General features: G+C 36.8%; 1 protein-coding gene across 1 annotated transcript in view; it reads left to right on the top strand.

Moving 5' to 3' along the window:
* Positions 1 to 18,920, top strand: part of ATP11A (ATPase phospholipid transporting 11A) — a 184,308-nt gene that overhangs the window by 119,081 nt on the left and 46,307 nt on the right. The window contains exons 14-19 of the mRNA XM_044669325.1: positions 1,053 to 1,226; positions 4,997 to 5,160; positions 5,254 to 5,325; positions 8,375 to 8,448; positions 10,092 to 10,195; positions 17,798 to 17,979. Of these exons, the coding sequence (XP_044525260.1) occupies positions 1,053 to 1,226; positions 4,997 to 5,160; positions 5,254 to 5,325; positions 8,375 to 8,448; positions 10,092 to 10,195; positions 17,798 to 17,979 (770 nt within the window). The remainder of the gene's footprint in view (positions 1 to 1,052; positions 1,227 to 4,996; positions 5,161 to 5,253; positions 5,326 to 8,374; positions 8,449 to 10,091; positions 10,196 to 17,797; positions 17,980 to 18,920) is intronic.

Raw genomic sequence — 18,920 nt, 5'->3', positions numbered from 1 at the left:
TCTCTCTCTCTCTCTCTCACACACACAAACACACACGCACACACACACACACGCACACACACGCGCACACACACACACACACACACACACACACTGGCCTAGGCTAGAAAAATGACTCACTGATGGTTTCCTGCTACTGTTCCACTTCCGTCCTACCTAATACTTTCATTCATTCCAAGTTTCAGCCATAACTTCTCAGCTTCCCTCTGTCCAAAATAAAACATTCCTATCTTTTTAGCCCATCTTCATCTAACACCCGTTTTGTCATTCCACCCCCTCGCCCTTTTCTTTTATTATTCTGGTGGAAGAAATACAAAGGAAGCTGAAGAACAAATGTGGATTTAACAAAGCCTCCAGTGCAAGGTAGTAGTGTCCATGACTTACCATCTTCTGGAAAGTAAAAGCTTTGACTTTTTTCCTCAATTTTTCCTCTTTATAGTGAAATGCCAATTAATATATTTTAGGAAAAGGAATATGCTGTTTATTTTCCAGAAAGTTTAGGTTTCTGCTTAGGGAAGAAATGTTAGAAACCCACCATCACAAAAGAGTATTGAACTTAGGAGAAAAAAAAATAGTTGTTGCAATATCTCCTCACAGTCAAAGGCCTTATCTTATGGTCATCCTATTTGGAGATTTTCCTTTATCTTTATTAACTCCCTCTTTGTAGGGGTTTTGTTTATTTTTTTATTTTAAATTCAGACCTGTAGCTATGGGGGGTTGGGGGGAGGTCCGGAAGTGAAGGGGAAAGTAAGAACATTAATCATGTAACCATGATAACTTTTCTAAAAAATAAAAATTATTTAAAAAAATAAATGAATTCAGACCTGTAATTTCACTAATTTTAAGCAATTCCTGGTGAAAAAATTCCTTCTACCAATGCAGATTAGCCTCTGTGGTGCAATTTATTCTGTGCAGGATTTGAAACATTAAGAGACCAAGTGATTTGCTCATGTGAGGAGTCTTGGGCCCAGGTATTCCTTGTTCCTGGGACATCTCTTAAGAATGTTAAATTTAATTCCATATGTAATTAATATATTTGCTTTATTCCACAGGTGGAATATGTCTTCACAGATAAAACCGGCACATTGACAGAAAACAATATGGAATTCATAGAATGTTGCATTGAAGGCAATGTCTATGTGCCTCATGTCATCTGCAATGGCCAAATCCTCCCTGACTCTGGAGGCATTGACATGATTGATTCTTCTCCTGGAGTGAGTGGAAAGGTATGTTGCAATCCGGAGAGATAAACAATGACAAATAGACTTTATAAGAAGAATGAGGGTTAGTGTTGCACTTTCAAGATAAAATCTTAGTGAAATCCAGATGTTGAATGGAGAGGCCCAGCCTTTGGAAGAGTATCACTATTTACAAAAATCCCCTCCCTTCATGTGAGTTGTCCCTAAGCTTTTATCTAACCTGAATGAGAGGGAAGGTCCATTGTGGGAATTTAGTTCCTAAAATTCTCAGATTCTACAGTAATTGAAAATAACTTACCTAAAATTAAGTAGTTAACATTTCAGAGTGGCTATGAACAAAATTAGTACAAGAAGGTTTTGGGGATCATTTGATTTGAGGCAATCACCTCCCTCTCTTCATTTACTATCAGTGAAGAAGAGCACCTAGATGACAGAAATGAGGGTTAACCTCCTGGATGTCTCAGGTAACTGAAGCTCTTTAAAAATGGAGAAGAGACGACAAAAGGCTATATTGGGAGAAAAATAGCTGTTGAAATATAACTCTTCCACATCCCAGTGACATGCAGGAAGAAAATCATATACCTTCTGTGGTCTTTGGCAGCATTAGAAAACTATCCCCCCAAAGAACCTTGTTACAAAGACTTTTGACCTTGTGTTCTGAGCCACTCAGAGACAGGATAGTTAAATCTGTCAATCGACAAGATTTTTAAACTCTTTACCGTGGGCCAAGAACTGTATTGAGTTGTGAGGTTCCAGGAATATAAAGCAAAAACAGTCATGGCTTTCCTAGAGTTTATTCCAGTGGAGGAGAGACCATGTCTATAACCAGTCTCATTCAAGCTATATATAGGGTTCGAGATGTTTGAGATGGAAAGTAACCTCAGGCATAAAGACAGGAGCAGGGGAGTTGGGGTTGGGGTTAAGAAAGACCTTCCACAGAAAGGAGGGGATTTTTGATCTGAATCTGGAAGTAGGCAACAGCTCCTTTACTTTATCTAGTCTGTTATGCTCTCATTTTTCAAGTGAACATGTTTCAATAGCAAGACTACTCCTGTTATCCACATTTCAGTATGGGAATTTACAATTCTCCTGCAGAAATTCAAAGTTTGGAGAGGAATAAAGCACTCTATGATTTTTAGCCTGAATGTAGTGATATTATACCAGAAACTCAAATGCTTTGACTTATGCTGGCACCCATCTCAAGCCAAGCTCATCTTAGATCCTATACTTTCTCTTGGTTCTCCTCCTCCCTGCCTGACTTCTCTGTCTCCTTTCCTAGTTTTTTACATTCCACATTATGCCCACTAGCAGTGGGAGCATGTCTCCCAGAGGCACTGTTCTGGGCCACTATCTCTTCTAGTGCTCTCCTGTTTTACTTAGTGATCTCATAGTTCCATTTATCCTCTACACAAATGACTCTCAGATGCACTTCTCCAGCCCTACCCTCTCCCATGCCCTTAGGGGCATTGCAGACTGAATATGCTTTACACATCTTAAACTCAACATGCCCAAAACCCTTACTTACTAATTACCATTGAGAATAACACTCTCTTTTCAGAAACCCAGGTTTGCATCCTAGATGTTGTCCTTGACACCGCATTCATTCACCCCACATAGCCATTCATGACCCAAATCCTCTTGTTTGCACTTCATCTTCCTTTGCTCCTTTGACCCTGGCACCATCCTCATGTGGACACTTACTGCCTCAAGCTTGGACTAGTACAAAGCCTCCATGGTAGGTCTCCCTGACTCAGTTCTCTCTTCTTCAAGCCATCTTCTCTTCATTTGTCAAATTAATCTTTTTTTTTTTAATTTTTAAAGATTTTTTTTTAATTTTAAACCCTTAACTTCTCTGTATTGGCTCCAAGGCAGAAGAGTGGTAAGGGTAGGCAATGGGGGTCAAGTGACTTGCCCAGGGTCACACAACTGGGAAGTGTCTGAGGCCGGATTTGAACCTAGGACCTCCCGTCTCTAGGCCTGGCTCTCAATCCACTGAGCTACCCAGCTGCCCCCTGTCAAATTAATCTTAACGAAGCTCTGGCCTGATCATATCACACCCCTATTTAACTCCTGTGGCTCCCTGTTGATTTCAGGATGAAATACAAAATCCTTTGTTTGATTTTCAACACTCATGATAACCTGGTCCTTTCCTGCCTTTGAAGTTTTCTGTGATCCAAAAGCACTGGTGTCCTTTTCACCTCAAGCACAATCCTTTTGTCAACTGACCCTAAGCTTTTTCACTGAGTGTCTTTCATAACTGAAGTGCTCTCCTTCTTCCTCTCTGCCTCCTGGGTTTCAAGACATTGTTTTCAGCCTCATCTAAATCCTTTCTTCTAAAAATAAACTTCCTGACCTCCCTTAATCTTGCCACCCTCCCTCTGAAACTACACCCTTTTTGTCATGCACGTATCTTATTTGTACATAGCTGTTTGTGTATTGTTTCTCCCATTAATAGACTGTGAGCTTTTGGAGAACAGACTATTTTAACCTCTCCTTGGAAGGCCATTTCTTGGCACAGTGCCTGGCACATAGTATATGCTTAATAAATATTAGTTAACTAACTGAACAAGTTAATTTAGAATAGTATAATAAAGAATGGCTTTGGGTTCAAGCACCACTGTGATCTTCAACAAGTCCATTAACCTCACCGAGCCTCAGTTTCCTCACGTATAAAGTGAGAGACATGAATTAGATGACCTGTAATGTTCCATCTAGCCTGAAATCTATGATCTTGTCATTGTTAAATGGAAAAGCGTCATTGACATACTGCTTTACTTATAACGCTAATCTGTGGTATGGGCAATGGTAAGCAAAATTCCACTGTTGATGGTATAAATTTTGTAGGTTAACAGATTGGCATTCCTTGGAGAATGTAAAAAACTTTTTCTTAATTCATCTAATTCTTTGTAGTCACTCTCCCTTTTATTTAAAGTACCCTCAAAGAAATATACATATTCATTTTTGACAGTTTCAGAGATGAATAAACTCTTATTTCTCTGAAGTTCTAGAATTTTTTTGTCTTCAAATTTCCAGGGATCTCATGTGTTTATATAGCCTTTATGTAATTGTCTTTTTAACATGCAGAAAGCCATCCTTTGTAACAGGCAATAAAAAAAAAAAGAGTTTAGCAAAATTAACCAAAATAAAAGTCAAGTCTAACATAGTATTCAGTTTTCTATACCTGAAGATCTTTAATCTGTGCATCTCCATGCTAATGATTGTTAAGATGACTTTAAAAAAATTTTAGGGGGCAAGTGGGTGGTTCAGTGGATTGAGAGCCAGACCTAGAGAGAGGAGGCCTTAGGTTCAAATCTGGCCTCAGACACTTACTAACTGTGTGACCCTGGGCAAGTCACTTAACCTCTATTGCCTAGCCCTTACCACTTCTGCCTTGTAACCAATACACAGTATTGATTCTAAGATGGAAGGTAAAGGTTTTAAAAAAATAAAATAAAATTTTTAAGCATCATTAAATTCCACCATATAGTTATCAAAGGCTAAACAATGTTTTGTTTTGTTTTTGGTGTTCATTACTTCATAAAAAATCATTCATTGACCTCAGATACCTCCTAACTTTGTGACTCTGGGTAAATCACTTAACTCCAGTTGCTTAGCCCTTATTGTTCTTCTGCCTTGGAACCCATACTTAGAGTCAATTCTGGGATGGAAGATAAGGGTTTCAAAAAGAAGAAGAAAGAATCATCTCTTCCCCTTTGTTGCTTTTGATTGCTGTCTTTGGATTTTAAAGCTACCCGACATCAGATTTTTATTTTATTGTCTGTCGTACATTTTGATAGGAAAGAGAAGAACTATTTTTTCGGGCTGTCTGTCTATGCCACACAGTTCAAGTAAAAGATGATGTTGCTGTAGATGGAACCAAAATGTCACCTGATTCATCGAAATCTTGCATATACATTTCATCATCACCAGATGAAGTAGCATTAGTTGAAGGCATTCAAAGGTAAGTTCCAGGAGCAAAGAAGGATTTATCCTTAGTTGCTAGTAATTTTCGAAGTTCTATAATTCCAGAATTTCCTCTTTAATTTTTTTACAGGCTTGGTTTCACATACTTAAGGCTGAAAGACAACTACATGGAGATATTAAATAGAGAAAATGATGTTGAAAGGTGAGTATACATTCAAATATAGAAGTCGAAGAATGGGGTGAAAACAGTTTTTTTTTAATCAGTCTGATAGCCATGATTCAACCTTTATTCAACAATTATTAAGCAAATATTTTATGCATTGTAATTAGAAGCTGTAGGATATAAAGACCTTTCCTTGAAGGGACTTACATTCTTTGAGGCTACATACCACACACACAGATAACTAAAATACAAAGCAGTGAGGAATAATTTCAGATGGAAAAGAGGATTAACAGTTGGGGGAATTGGTAAAGACCAAAAGGCAGAGATGAGGAGAAAGTACATTCCAGACATAAGAGGCCATCTCTTGTGCCAAGGCAGTAAATGGATCATCTTCTGGAGCAGGGGTTGGCAATGTATGGCTCTTTCTGCAGGAGCCATAAAGCCAATTTTTTTTTCAGGCGCTGTTACAGGAGCGCACACTGTGAGCACTGTACGGCTCTCACAAAATTACATTTTTAAAAATGTGGCATTTATGGCTCTCACGGCCAAAAAGGTTGCTGACCCCTGTTCTAGAGGGAACCGCTGGAACAGTTGAAACAGTATGGAGAGACATGAAGGAGGAATAAGATGAAATCAGGCTTGAATGATGTATAAGAGCCAAATTATGGAGAGCTTTAAATGCCAAGCTGAGGATTTTGAATTGTAAAGTATTAAAATAAGCATTGGAAACTTCTCAGTTGAGGGTGAGAAAGTCAAATTTATGTTTCAGGAATAGTCCTGTCTTATCCTAATTCCACTCCCCCACAAAGCACCCCCCAAAGGTCTAAGTTTTAATTGCAACATTCTAATAATTTTATACTATTTGAGCACTTTGAGGGGAGAGAGCTATGGATGGAAAGCTGTGTCATGAATTGGAAAGAAGACACTAGATTTTGACACTAAGGACTAAGTTAGAATGTGAGCTCCACTAAGCTATGGTATTTGATCTTAGATAGGTTGTGGGTTATGGGTTGTGGGTTGAACTAGGTGATTTCTAAAGACCTTTCTGGCCTTTTTGGATCCCTTTTTGGTGAAGCCCATGAACTACTCATATTAATGTTTTTAAATGCATAAAATAAAACACATAGGATTACAAGAAAACCAGTTGAGAGGGAAAAAATTACCTAATGGTAGAAATTCTAATTATTCTCTAAAAAAGAAAATATTTATAATAATTTCTATAAAATTCTATGATTAGAGGTTATGATTTTATATTGATCTAGCCATTTTCAATGCACTTAGAATTTTTAAAATATAACTTCTTATTGAAGGAATATGATTTGGTGCAGTCTGAGCTTCTAATTTCATCATGTATAGAAACTCCCGCTATTGAGAGAACTGATGGTATCTGAATACAGATAGAAGCATACCATTTTCGCTTCATTGTCTACGGTTTTTGGGGGGGCAGTATGCCTTCCACAACATGCCAGATATGGAAATATGTATTACATGATAGCACATATTCAACCTATATCAAATTGCTTGCCATCTCAGAGAGTAAGGAAGGGAGAGGAATTTGAAAATCTAAATGTGCGAAAACGAATGCTAAAAATTCCTTCTACATGTCATTGAGGAAAAAAAATCAACTATTACTTGGGGGAGGGGAAATTTCCTCAATTGATGGAGGTTGGCAACTGTCTACAGCATATAATCTTGGACAGCTGCCTGAAGCAACTGAGCATTTAAATGACTTGCTTGTGGTCACATGGCTAAGATATGTCAGAAGGAGCACTTGAACTTGCCTAGTTTGCAGAGATTAGAGTAAATTACAACTACCACTCTATTAATCTTGTCCCATTGCAAAAATAATGAGATGGCTGTGAGGATAATTGCCTTTGCCACATAATACACATAATAGTTGAACTTAAGAGCTATGGAGAGGGAAGCCTTTAAAACCTAAATTTTGAATGTTATCTACTGGAGAAAATGTTTATGTTCAAGCAGGGAAGTGATTCTTTCCAGACCCTTAGCCAGGGTTCTTATGATAGTGACCTATTCTTTTCTCCATGAAACATTAACCTATGATTTCATATCATATATCATCTCAAAATACTAAATATAAATTATATATTATTATATAAAATCATATGATTTAGATAGAAGAGGGAGATAATAATGGCATATGATGCTAAGTAAAAAACGACTTTTAGTGTAATTTTTTAAAACCACTTTATTACAATTTAAAAAAATAAAACAAATCCTTACTATTGGAATAGATCCTACACTTGCTCTTAATACAGTCTGGAATAATGCTTAGTACATTTAAACTAGTACATAATATGGACTCCTTAGTATTATATTTAAGGCCCCCTGCATTCTGTCCTCACTTTAACTTTCCAATCTCATTCCACAGTATTCCCTTTCATATTATCTCTGTTCTAGACAAATGAGACTTGTGAACATTCCCTGAGCTCAACATTCCTTGCCCATCAGTTATCCTCTAGACCTGGTACACATGCCCTCTTTGACATTACCTCTTATTCTTGATATCCCTTAAGTACCGTACCCTTTCTGGTGCTTGTTCTGACCTTAGCTCTTCACCCAAGTTATTAAATGATCATTTTCTTCACAAATGATTTTGTCTTTATTTATATATATGTTACATAGAGCAGGGATTATTTGATTTTTTCCCCTCCTTTTCTTTGTATCCCTAGTACTAAAACAACAAAAAAGGCAGAGAGGCAGTTAGAGGGTGCACTGGATAGAACACAGGTCCTGGAGTCAGGAAGATCTGAGTTCAAAGTGGGGCTCAGACACTTACTATCTGTGTGACCCTGGGATTTTCACTTAACCCTGTGTGCCTCAGTTCCTCATCTGTAAAATGTGAGCTCACTAGAAAGAGAAATGGCAAACTACTCCAATATTTTTGCCAAACACCGTGGTCCCATGGGTTCATGAAAGTTGGACACTTCTGAACAACTGAACCAACAACATCTCTAGAACAGGCATTTAACTATTTGAATTGAACATAATATTTTTGGTTTTGTGTTAAGCAGTTACATAATTAAATGATAAAAGGGCTAATTCATACCCATTTCCCCCCCTACAGGTTTGAATTATTACAGACTTTGAATTTTGATTCAGTGAGGAGAAGAATGAGCGTGATTGTAAAATCTCCTGCAGGTAGAAAGATCTTATTTCATTATTTAAAATTACACTAAGGTCAAAATTTTGTTTTTAATGATTGAATTTTATAGGACCTACTTATTCCTTCCCTAACTGTGAGAACTAAATTTCCATTCCTGTTAAGATCTATGAAAATAGACCCTGCTGAAAAATTGATTTTATAATCTTGAAGGAAATTTAGTTAAACTTGTAATATTTTGTGATAAATGACAGTTAGTTCCTGCCTGCCCATCTATTTGAAGATACCTGATTATCTCTGATTTCCATTAAATTATTTTTAGTAAATATGAATATTTAAAATTTTTCCCATAATAGAAACATTTTCTGTTTGGAATTTTCTCAGTCTTTTTTCTTTTCTCTCCTTAAGAAGACAATTTAAAATATTCAGCTTTGAAACAAATCAGAAAAGATAATTCAGGGTGTAGCTGGGTAGCTCAGTGGATTGAGAGCCAGGCCTAGAGATGGGAGGTCCTACATTCAAATCTGACCTCAGACACTTCACAGCTGTGTGACCCTGGGCAAGTCACTTGACCCCCATTGCCTACCCTTACCACTCTTCTGCCTTGGAGCCAATACACAGTATTGACTCCAAGACGGAAGGTAAGGGTTTAATATAGTTATTAGATATAGATATAGATATATAGATATAGACATAGACATAGATATAATTCAAAGTATAAATGTTAATATCTCTCTAGAATACACTGAATGGGATCAATAAAAGAAGTCACTGATCAGTTAGTATTTTCCAATAACATTTGTTTGCATGAGCACAATTTCGTTCATCTTCTACTTTTTATTTTTATATTACCCATCACCATTAGTAAGTACTTAAAGTTGTATGAAACATGTAAATCAATCTTCATTGCAACACATTGAAAAAGGGACCAAATTAATTTCTTGTCCTAGACTAAAAAATCAAATAATATTTGATTTGAAAAGAACAGCATATTCCCCTTTATTTTTTCTGTAGTGTGGTGAATTTTGTAGTGAATTTCTGTAGTGAATGATATAACGCATTTAGTGTGAAAGTATAAACTTATTCAGTACATGGCTAAAGTATTCTTTATATAAACAAAATGGTTTTTTGAAAAATGTTTGCCTTTTGAACTTTTGGTACGTGCTTATATTCTTTTCTGAATAGCTATACTCTTTGCTTTTCCTCTTTCCTTGCATTCCTTCAAGGTCATTTCACTACCTCTCCCCTTTAGCAAAAAGGCAAAAGAGAAGAGTTGAAATGCAAAAATAATCAATTTGTTTCTTGTTCTCTTTGTAAGCTTAGAAGGGAACAAGGGCCAAATGTGTGTCTTTTCTATTTTTTCTAGGTAATATGTGGATTTCATTTATCCCTGTCTCCATTCTCGTGCCTAACTAGTTGATTATACATTAGCCAGTCTGTTGAAATGTACTGAAATGTCCTTTGTAATTGTCTCTGGACTGATAGGTCTTTTCTTTGTGGTCATCTTCAGGTTAAAAACTTTGATAATGATGTTGTGGAACCTTGATTTTATATTGTAAAGTTGGATCTATCCATTTATATTCTTCCCAATCTATAAGCATTTTATAAAATGTGGACAGAAACACAAGCACATTATTTTTTTAAGGCTAAGTGTGTTATACTTTGCTTTCTTTTTCTACAGGGGATATTTTTCTGTTTTGCAAGGGAGCAGATTCTTCAATATTTCCAAGAGTAACAGAAGGCAAAATAGAACAAGTACGATCCAGAGTGGAACGCAATGCAGTGGTGAGGCAATGACTTAAGGATGCATTAAGCTTTTTTAGAACTAAGCTCAGTTGCCCTGAGCAATTTTTCCCCCTCTGGGTCATAATAGAATCTGAAAATTCCAAACATTGCCTAGAGTAGTAATTATGGTCACTAGGTAGGTAACGTAGAATTGGGAAACTGATCATATGGGATAGATAGTTATTGCCATCTGTTTAATGCCATTCAGTTATTTGGAGAGATTAATAGGAACCATTCTGACCTTTACATAAGATGTACACATTTTCCAGTATTCCGGGAGATAAGAAATCTCAGGTCTAAATGGGACTAAATTTAATTTTTTAACAATAGGATAGCATTTTTACCATAATATTGTTATATTTGTTCAATTTTTCCCTCTCAATTTTAAGTAAAATTGATACAGGAAGATTTCCTATCAAATAATTGCATTTCTACCAGCAAATCATAAAAAAGGTGGTCTTTCTTTTCACAAAGGTCTGGCTTTTCTCCTCTGTGATCTCTTAATGTGGCTGAAGCATCCCTTTATGTCCCATACATTTATCTTCCTTAATCCATGAGCCATCCACCTTCATCCCAGCACATACAGTTTAGGGCTTACCCAACTATCAAGTAGTTGATAGCTTTTTATCTTCTTCAGACAACTTCTAAGCTCAGCAATGTGTGGTCCCATCCTTCTCTCCATCATGAGCAAGGGAATTCTTTGCAAAGGCCTGTTTTTTTACTGTCTAATCCTGGACACCTGGCTCACGTCACACTTCTTCATCAGTGGATGTATGCATCTCTTTGTCTTACAAATTTAGAAATTGGATGTTGTGCTATAGAATATAAAAAAACATTGCTATAAAATATCATTTTAATCAAGAAAATCTCAGTGGGAAATTCACCATCATCCAGTAATATATATTCTTCAGTCAAGTATCAATTACATATTCTGAGCCAGGCAACTTGTTAGGTATGAGGATGCAAAAAATAAAAGAGAAATCATTCTTGCCCTCAAGGAGTTTATTTTCCCTCAGAGGAAATACCTTGTGAATGTATTAGTTAGCACAAATATAAATACCAGGTCCCCTTAAAATGGTAGGTCTCAGAGAGAAGGAAGTGTTTGAACTCTGAAAGAAATGAGGGATTCTAATAGAAGTTAAAGAAAGGTGCATTTGATATTACATTACTTAGAGGAAGGAGGCCTGGTTTAGGGATTAAAAGACGCCTGGCCATGAAATTTTTAGCTGCTATCTGTGTGATCTTAGGCAAGGCATTTCCCATCTCCTTGTTTTCATTTCCTCAACTGTAAAATAACCAAGTGATCATTAACATCAAGCTCTAAATCCTAAGAAGATCTCCTGGAAGAAGTCAGAAGTGCACCTGTTGATCTTTTATTTTCAATTAATTTATTTACTTTATGTTTACCTTAAAATTCCCAGGTATCTCCCTCTTTTCCTCTCATCCCTGCCTTTTACTAGAAAAAGCGCCATTTGACCAAAAAAAGACATATATATATAGGGATTACATCTTTTATGTTTCTAGCAGTTCTTTCCCTGGAGGTGGACAGCCACAAGTTACTCTTCAAACATTAATTCTTTAACTGTATATAATGTTCTTTTAGTTTTATTTATTTCGCTTTTCATAATGTCATGGAAGGCTTTCTATGTTTTTTAATTAGTCTGCTCATCATTTCTTATGGCTTATCTCTATCATAAGCCACAACTTGTTAAGCCATTCCCCAATGGATAGGCATCCTTCAATTTCTAGTTCTTTGCCACCACAAAGAGAGCTGCTGTAAATATTTTAGACCATAAAAGTTCTTTTCCTATTTCCCTGCTCACCTTGGGAAACAGACCCAACAGTGATATGGCTGGGTCTAAGAACAATTATTCTCAGAGAATTATAATTCTCTGGGCATAATTCCAGAATGCTTAGATCTTCATACCGAGTAGAGGACGGAGCTCATAGGGTCAGATAGCTATTAATTGGCACTAACAGAGTTTAAACTTAGGTCTTCCTATATCCAGATCACATTGCTGCTGACACTTATTTTAACATTTATAAGTCTAGAAATCCTAAGCCTACACACTATTCGTTGACCCGTCAGTTCAAAAGCCATTACTCATTGAGACCACGAGGTAGAACGGGTACCATTTTTGTTTAACAGACTAGGACAGCTGGTAGTAGGAATAAAGGTTGAGTAGCCAGGGGTTTCTTCCAACTTTCAGACATTTTAAAGAAGTTCTCACAGATATGCCAACATTTTCTTAGCAAATCAAGATTTAGTTTATCTAGTATCAAAGGCGTTGTAGAATACTTTGTTAAAAGCCACTTGTGGAATACTTAGAATTTAATAATGTCATATGTATATAGTACTCTTTAGGGTACTTTTTTCTCAAACCAGTTGTGATATATATAACAAAAGTATTATTAGTAATCTTCATTTAACCATTGAAAAGGACTTAGAGATGTGTCTGTGGTTACAAAGCTAGTTACTATCAGATCAAGGACTGGAACCCAAGCCAAGACTCTTGACTTCGTGTCCAAAGTTCTTCCCGCTAACATAAAACATGTTGTTTCTCAACTTGGAATTTTTAGAGCTTGTTGGAAAGTTGGGACTTATCACTACAGACCCTTACTCCCTAATAGCATTAACAAATGAACAAAAGTAACTTATGAGGAAGTCTTTCCTATCAAAATACTTCTTTTGTACGAAGATTCCTAACTGTTCTCCCTCAAACAATAAACCTATAAGGTTTTGCTTAGGCCAATCTATAAAGAATTCTACCATTCAACACTTAAACTTCTGACTGTTTCCCAAATTTCTTTGGAGCTGAGTTCTACAGGACTTAGGGCTAGAAACCTTCTTTAACTCATCCCTGCCTCATTCTCTCCAGTTGAACTTTATGCATGTAATTAGGGGATTGGGATTGAGATTCTCCCTTAGTGCTTCTTGTCTCCTCCACTGAAAGAATGCTAGATTTGGAGTCAGAAATTGAAGCCCTGCCACCTGTGTGGACCTTGAACAAATCATCTAACTTTTCTTGACTTCTGTTTCCTCAGCTGTAAAAGGAGGAGGTTAGACCAGATGACCATGAAAATTGCTTTAAGTATATAATCTTGTGAAAAGGTAGAAATAAAATTGATGTAAATCATGACTGCTCTCTAGTCTTTTGTCACAGGAATCTTTTTGGAAAGAATCCGCATGTCCCACTTGCTTCTAAGTTTTCCCCTATTTAAGGGATATGCGGACTTATTCTTATTTGTTTTTAATTAACTTATTTCTTTTCTGTTAACATTCATCTATTTTCTCTACCATTTTCAGTCTCCTGCTTCCCATTGAAAAAGTGGGGGGGAAAACCAAATATGCATAGGCAAGCAAGATAAATTCCCACATTGGTCATACTCAAAAAATAAGTCTTTTTCTGTATCCATATAGACTGCTTCTTCTTATTTTAAACCCTTACCTTCTTTCTGTCTTAGAATTAGTACTGTATATTGGCTGCAAGGCAGAAGAACAGTATGGGCTAGGCAATTGGGGTTAAATGACTTGCCCAGGGTCATATAGCTAGGAGATATCTGAGGCTACATTTCCACTGTGCTACCGAGCTGCCTCTTGGAATATTGTTTTTAATGCATTCCCAAAAGAGAATTGTCTTATTATGCTATTATTAGAAGCTTATTATTTTTCTTGGAATCTTGTCTACATTGTACTTGTCATGGATAGTTCTTATTAACATCTATTTAAAAACTCTTTACCATGCAAAATGGTTTAGATATAGATATACAAGCTGTATTGAGCTGCAAGGACTCCTAATTTCACCAGTGTAAATAATTCTGCCACCAACACAGAGGAATAACTCCATCTCATGACTTATTAGACAATTTTACAAGTTACTGTGGCCAATCCCCTAATGATGCATATTTGCATAATTGATAAGAAATTACTATTTTTCCACTCCACAAGATTTATCGGTTCCCAGCAGGGCTGAGGTTATAGAGTAGTTATATTGTGTGGTACTTAAGGCAATTGTTGATTAGCAACTGAGGTTTGCCAAAAGCTCATTAAAAATAAACTTGCAGGGGCAGCTGGGTAGCTCAGTGGAGTGAGAGCCAGGCCTAGAGACAGGAGGTCCTGGGTTCAAACCCGGCCTCAGCCACTTCCCAGCTGTGTGACCCTGGGCAAGTCACTTGACCCCCATTGCCCACCCTTGCCAATCTTCCACCTATGAAACAATACACCGAAGTACAAGGGTAAAAAAAAAATAAAATAAAATAAAATAAACTTGCATGGAGAGGAGGGGCAGCTAGCTAGGTGGTTCCATGGATAGAGAGCCAAGCCTGCAGATGGGGAGATCTTGGTTCAGACACTTCATAGCCATGTGACCCTGGGCAAATCATTTAATCCCTTTTGTCTAGCCTTCGCCTTTCTGTCTTGAAGTTGTTACTAAGACAGCAAGTAATTGTTTAAAAAAAAACTCATCTACAGAAAATGAAATGCTCCTCCAAGGCAGAGAGAGGCAGAGGATTACCCAAGCAAAATGTGCACTGAGTGTTTCTGATCAATGGTTTTTCTTTGTTATACAGAAGGGTTAAATCTAAACAGGGTCAAAAGGAGATTTTCCCCCCAAAATGATTGTAATATAAAGAGAAAAGACATCAATAAAATGTGTGGTTTTTAAATATTTTTTCAAGTATAATGGCCAAAATCTAACTTTAGTTTTAATCCTGCCTCAGATTCTTTACTGACTGTGTGACCTTGCACAAGTGCCTTAACATCTTCACTTCCTGCATCTATATAATAGGAATTCAGTAGCATCTACCTCACATGGTTATTGTGAGAATCAAATGATATTATTTATATAAAGTACTTTGTAAACCTTAAAGAGCTACATCCACATTAGCTATTATCATGATTAAAGAGATGGCTAAACTCTTACTGAGTCTCTCCTTCCTTCATTCGATGTTACTATTTCCTTGGCCTTTTTGCAGAATGACTTTGTTATTCATAATCAAATATTTCTCCCTACAATAATGAAGACTAGAGATTATCAAGCTAAAATACCATCTGCTTGAGGAAATACTGGTTCTATTTTTCCTTTCTTGCATTACCTCCTATTATTTTGAGAGAGGAAACAAAAGCAAGTTAATGGAACCAAAAAGAGTAATCCAATATATTCTATATAAGCAGTTCCTAAGTCTGAGAAAACCCAGGCCTTCAAATTTGGTATTTCATCATCTTGTATTATTGCATTATGCCAGATTCCTAAATGTAGATAACTTGTGTGAGAGAAGCTACAGACACAAAATCCAGTGTGACAGATTTCCTGAGTATTTGTTCTTTTGTGCTTTTTGCAGAAACAACAACTCAGAAAAATGTTTCTATTTTCCTTAATGTTAAAGATCTCTTAAGGTGAATTCCATGTATCGAAATCATGTAACAGATAAAAAGGAAGTTCTTCATTCCTTTCCTTTTCTACCATAAGACTTCAGAATTCCTAGAAATCTGATAACACTGCTCTGTGAGGGAGGCAAAAGACCATTTGTTATATAACAGTCCTACAAGTAATGAGAAACAGATTTGTTTTACCAATAGCCTAGAAATAGAACATCCTTCCAAAGCCTTTTAAAACAGACTTAGCCATTTGCTTAATAGAGCATTATTTTTCTTTCCTCAAAAGCCAATGTGGATTAAGTGATGTCTTATGAGCATATGGCAGGGTCCATTAGACCAGCACACATGGACCTTGGAGGTCCTTCACTCTTCCAGAATCCTATGAACCTGCAAAATATCCAGAGCCTCATATAGCCTTGATTCAGTGACAACTGAACAACTGTTGGGAGATAGTAACTAGAAAAGAATTATTATAGCTCTATTCGCAAATTTCAGGGCCTAAGTTCCAAAAATCTATAGGACAAAGATAGGATAGGGGGAGAAGACCAAAGAGCAATTAGTTTGGAGGTTGTGGGGAAACCTGTAGGTTTTAGTGGACAAGCTCAGTGTCAGTTCATAATTCGATGCTAATGGGTTTCATGGGTGGTTTCACTGATGTGGGCATTCTCTCTGCTATGTAAGATGGAACCTCAGAGAGGCACTTGCCCATGGTCATCTAGTTAAAGTCAGAGATGGGATTTAAATCCAGGTCTTCCTAACTCCAACCCCATCACTTTTCCCATTATGCCATTCTGCATTTCAGTTAAGATTAATTATTAAAAGTTTAATATTCTGAGTGAGAGACAGTCTAATATAATGACCAGAATGCCACCCTGGGAATCAAGGAGACCTGAATTCAAGTCCTTCCTCTGAAAAATCCAGAATGAAGGATTATGATGGATTAAATTAGAGTTTATTCTGAAGAAGAGACTACTTGAAAATGGCATAACGGTCTTCAAATTATATATATGTAGAGAAAGAGAGTTAGAAGATATCATTTAGCCCCCAAACCTCACTATTTTTGATTCCCCTATTACAACATCTTGGAAAGGCAGTCATTCAGCAAACATTCTAAAGACAAGGAGCTCACTACCTAAGAAGGCAACCTATTCCATTTGGGGCAGTTTCAGTGGCTAGGACTTTTTTTTCTTATGTCGGTAAAATCTTTCTTCTAGTAACTTCTGCCATTTGGTCCTAGTCTGCCCATAGCTGAGCAAGTCTAATACTTCATATATATGGCAGCCCTTTAAGTGTGATAAATTTTGCTTTCATGTCCTCCCAAGTATTCACTTCTCTAGCTAACCATTCCTGTTTCCTTCAACTGTTCCTCATAAGATTTTCTCCCTTACCATCCTCATCTTCTTTCTCAGAATGTGCTCCACCTTGGCAATGACATTACCAACACAGAATACCTAGAATTTGATGTGAAGCTTCAAATGTGTATTTAAAGGTTCAGGATTATTCTGTTTGACCTCAAAAGAAAGAACTATGACCACAAAGTAGAAGTTACAAGCAGGCCACTCCCGATTCAATAGAAGTAGAAACTTCCTGCCAATTAGTGTCATGCACAGGTTAAATGGTCTGCCTTGGGAGATTCAGTGAGTTTTTCTTCACTGGATATATTTTAGCAAAACCAGGTAACTACTTGCCAGGGGGTGTTGTGGATGGAATATGGACTTTAGTAAGGGTTGGGGTTCCATTCTTCTAAGGGTCTGTGGCAGCCCTCCAACAAATTTCTCATAATGTTTTATATGCACCACAATTGTAAACAAGTTATTTGGATTTCTTAGCAACTTGCCTAAGTTCAGAGGCAAAATCAGGCTTTGAATCAGTTTTTTTAAACCAAAAGTACATTGTTCTTTCCAGTTCATCATTACTACCTCTTATTTTAATGTGCAAACATTAGAATTCTGCTTTATGTATTCCTAGTTAATATGAATTAATACTGTTCTGTAATACACTGAATTCACTCATGAGTAGAGGATGAGCCCCAACTTTCCCCAAAGAATGTAAGTTCCTTAAAGCAGAGTTTCATTTTCTTTGGATTTTTTGTTAGCTGTTCCATTTATATTATTAAGTGGAAGGGAAAAGAAGATTAAGAAAAATAACAATAAGTAATTTTGCAACAGGTGAACCTTTCAGCTCATTTATTATGTCTGATATTTGGTTTTGGTTGTATATTTTAGGAAGGACTTCGAACTCTTTGTATTGCCTATAAAAAACTCACCCAGGAAGAGTATGATGAAGTTTGTGAAATTCTACAGGCAGCACAAGTGGCACTTCAGGAACGGGAAAGGAAATTGGCGGAGGCATTTGAGAAAATCGAGACAGATCTTATTCTGCTTGGTGCTACAGCTGTGGAGGACCGGTTAAGTAACATATTTTGTTTTCCCTTTCCCCCCTCCCCCACCCAGTAACAAGTATTGATCAAGTAGAAGAACTTGAGGGAGAGACATATTTGATTCGTCTCTTTTTCCTTTAAGAAGAAGTTTCAAGTTTCTTTAACTCTCCTTAACACAACCATGCCTTTTTAACAGATAAAAGTCCATGGGGCTAAATAAGGTTTAGTCCTATTAACCAGGATGGAAAAAGTCAGAAACACTAATTAAAAGATTCATTTGATAGACTTTTGCTTAGTCATTTATTTGAACTAAATAACATGAAAAGATTCCTGGAATTTTATGTAGTTTTCAGCATCTCATTTTTTGTTGTTATTCAATTGTGTCCAACTTGTTTATGACTCCTTTTGTGGTATTCTTGGAAAAGATCCTGGACTGGTTTGCCGTTTCCTTTTCCAGCTCATTTTACAGATAAGGAAACTGAGCCAAACTGAGCCAAATGGGGTTTAGTCACTTGCCCAAGGTCACATAGCTAGTAAGTGTCTCAAGTCAGATTTGAACTCAGAAGATGAACCTTCCTGACTCTAGGCTTGGTACTTCATCCACTGCATCACCTAGCTGTCCATATATTCTCCTATTGGACCATAATAATTATACATAAATAAATGTAATGCAAAATGAAATGTGCATAATAGAGGTGGAAACCAAGAGCAATGAAAGGAGGGGGAATCAGGAAAAGGTTCCTGGAGAAGGGGATGACCTTTGACTTGTAGATAGGCTCATGTAGGTCTGGAAGGGAACTCAAAGGGTATTGAGTCCAACCTCCTCATATTATTGATAAGGAATTTGAAAGCTGTTGAGTGGTTTGTTCATAATCACAACTATAGTAAGTTAATCCTTCCAATTATAAGCCCAGAATACTATACACCACTCAGCTGCCTCTTTAAAGGCTGGATTAGAATTTGACAGG

Source organism: Gracilinanus agilis, chromosome 3, assembly GCF_016433145.1.
Source record: "Gracilinanus agilis isolate LMUSP501 chromosome 3, AgileGrace, whole genome shotgun sequence".
Classification (NCBI taxonomy): Eukaryota; Metazoa; Chordata; class Mammalia; order Didelphimorphia; family Didelphidae; genus Gracilinanus; species Gracilinanus agilis.
The sequence above is the reverse complement of the archived record's forward strand: the minus strand, read 5'-3'. Positions and strand labels throughout refer to the sequence as shown.